The 362-nt window shown below is 55.2% G+C and overlaps 1 protein-coding gene across 1 annotated transcript in view; it reads left to right on the top strand.

Annotated features, from left to right (window-relative positions):
* Window positions 1–362, top strand: part of UBE2J2 (ubiquitin conjugating enzyme E2, J2) — a 7,928-nt gene that overhangs the window by 5,639 nt on the left and 1,927 nt on the right. Inside the window, exons 3-4 of the mRNA XM_006772527.2 lie at window positions 49–151; window positions 233–362. The exon at window positions 233–362 is cut by the window's right edge and continues 7 nt beyond it. Coding sequence (XP_006772590.1) covers window positions 49–151; window positions 233–362 — 233 coding nt within the window. The remainder of the gene's footprint in view (window positions 1–48; window positions 152–232) is intronic.

Raw genomic sequence — 362 nt, 5'->3', positions numbered from 1 at the left:
AGGAGGTGCTCTGTAGACCATGACCCGTCTTTCTCTGTTTCTGTGCAGGTGGCTATTACCATGGAAAACTAATTTTTCCCAGAGAATTTCCCTTTAAACCTCCTAGTATTTATATGATCACCCCCAATGGAAGATTTAAGTGCAATACGAGGTAAGGCGCTCTGCTCTGCCCTGCTGCGGAGGCGAGCCCGCAGCCGTGACGGGCACTCTGGTGAAGGCCCCTGTTTTGCAGGCTGTGTCTTTCCATCACGGACTTCCACCCGGACACCTGGAACCCGGCCTGGTCCGTCTCCACCATCCTGACCGGGCTCCTGAGCTTCATGGTGGAGAAGGGCCCCACCCTGGGCAGCATAGAGACCTCT

The sequence above is a fragment of the Myotis davidii genome, unplaced genomic scaffold, assembly GCF_000327345.1.
Source record: "Myotis davidii unplaced genomic scaffold, ASM32734v1 scaffold586, whole genome shotgun sequence".
Classification (NCBI taxonomy): Eukaryota; Metazoa; Chordata; class Mammalia; order Chiroptera; family Vespertilionidae; genus Myotis; species Myotis davidii.
Note: the sequence above shows the minus strand (reverse complement) of the source record. Positions and strands in the feature narration are given on the sequence as shown.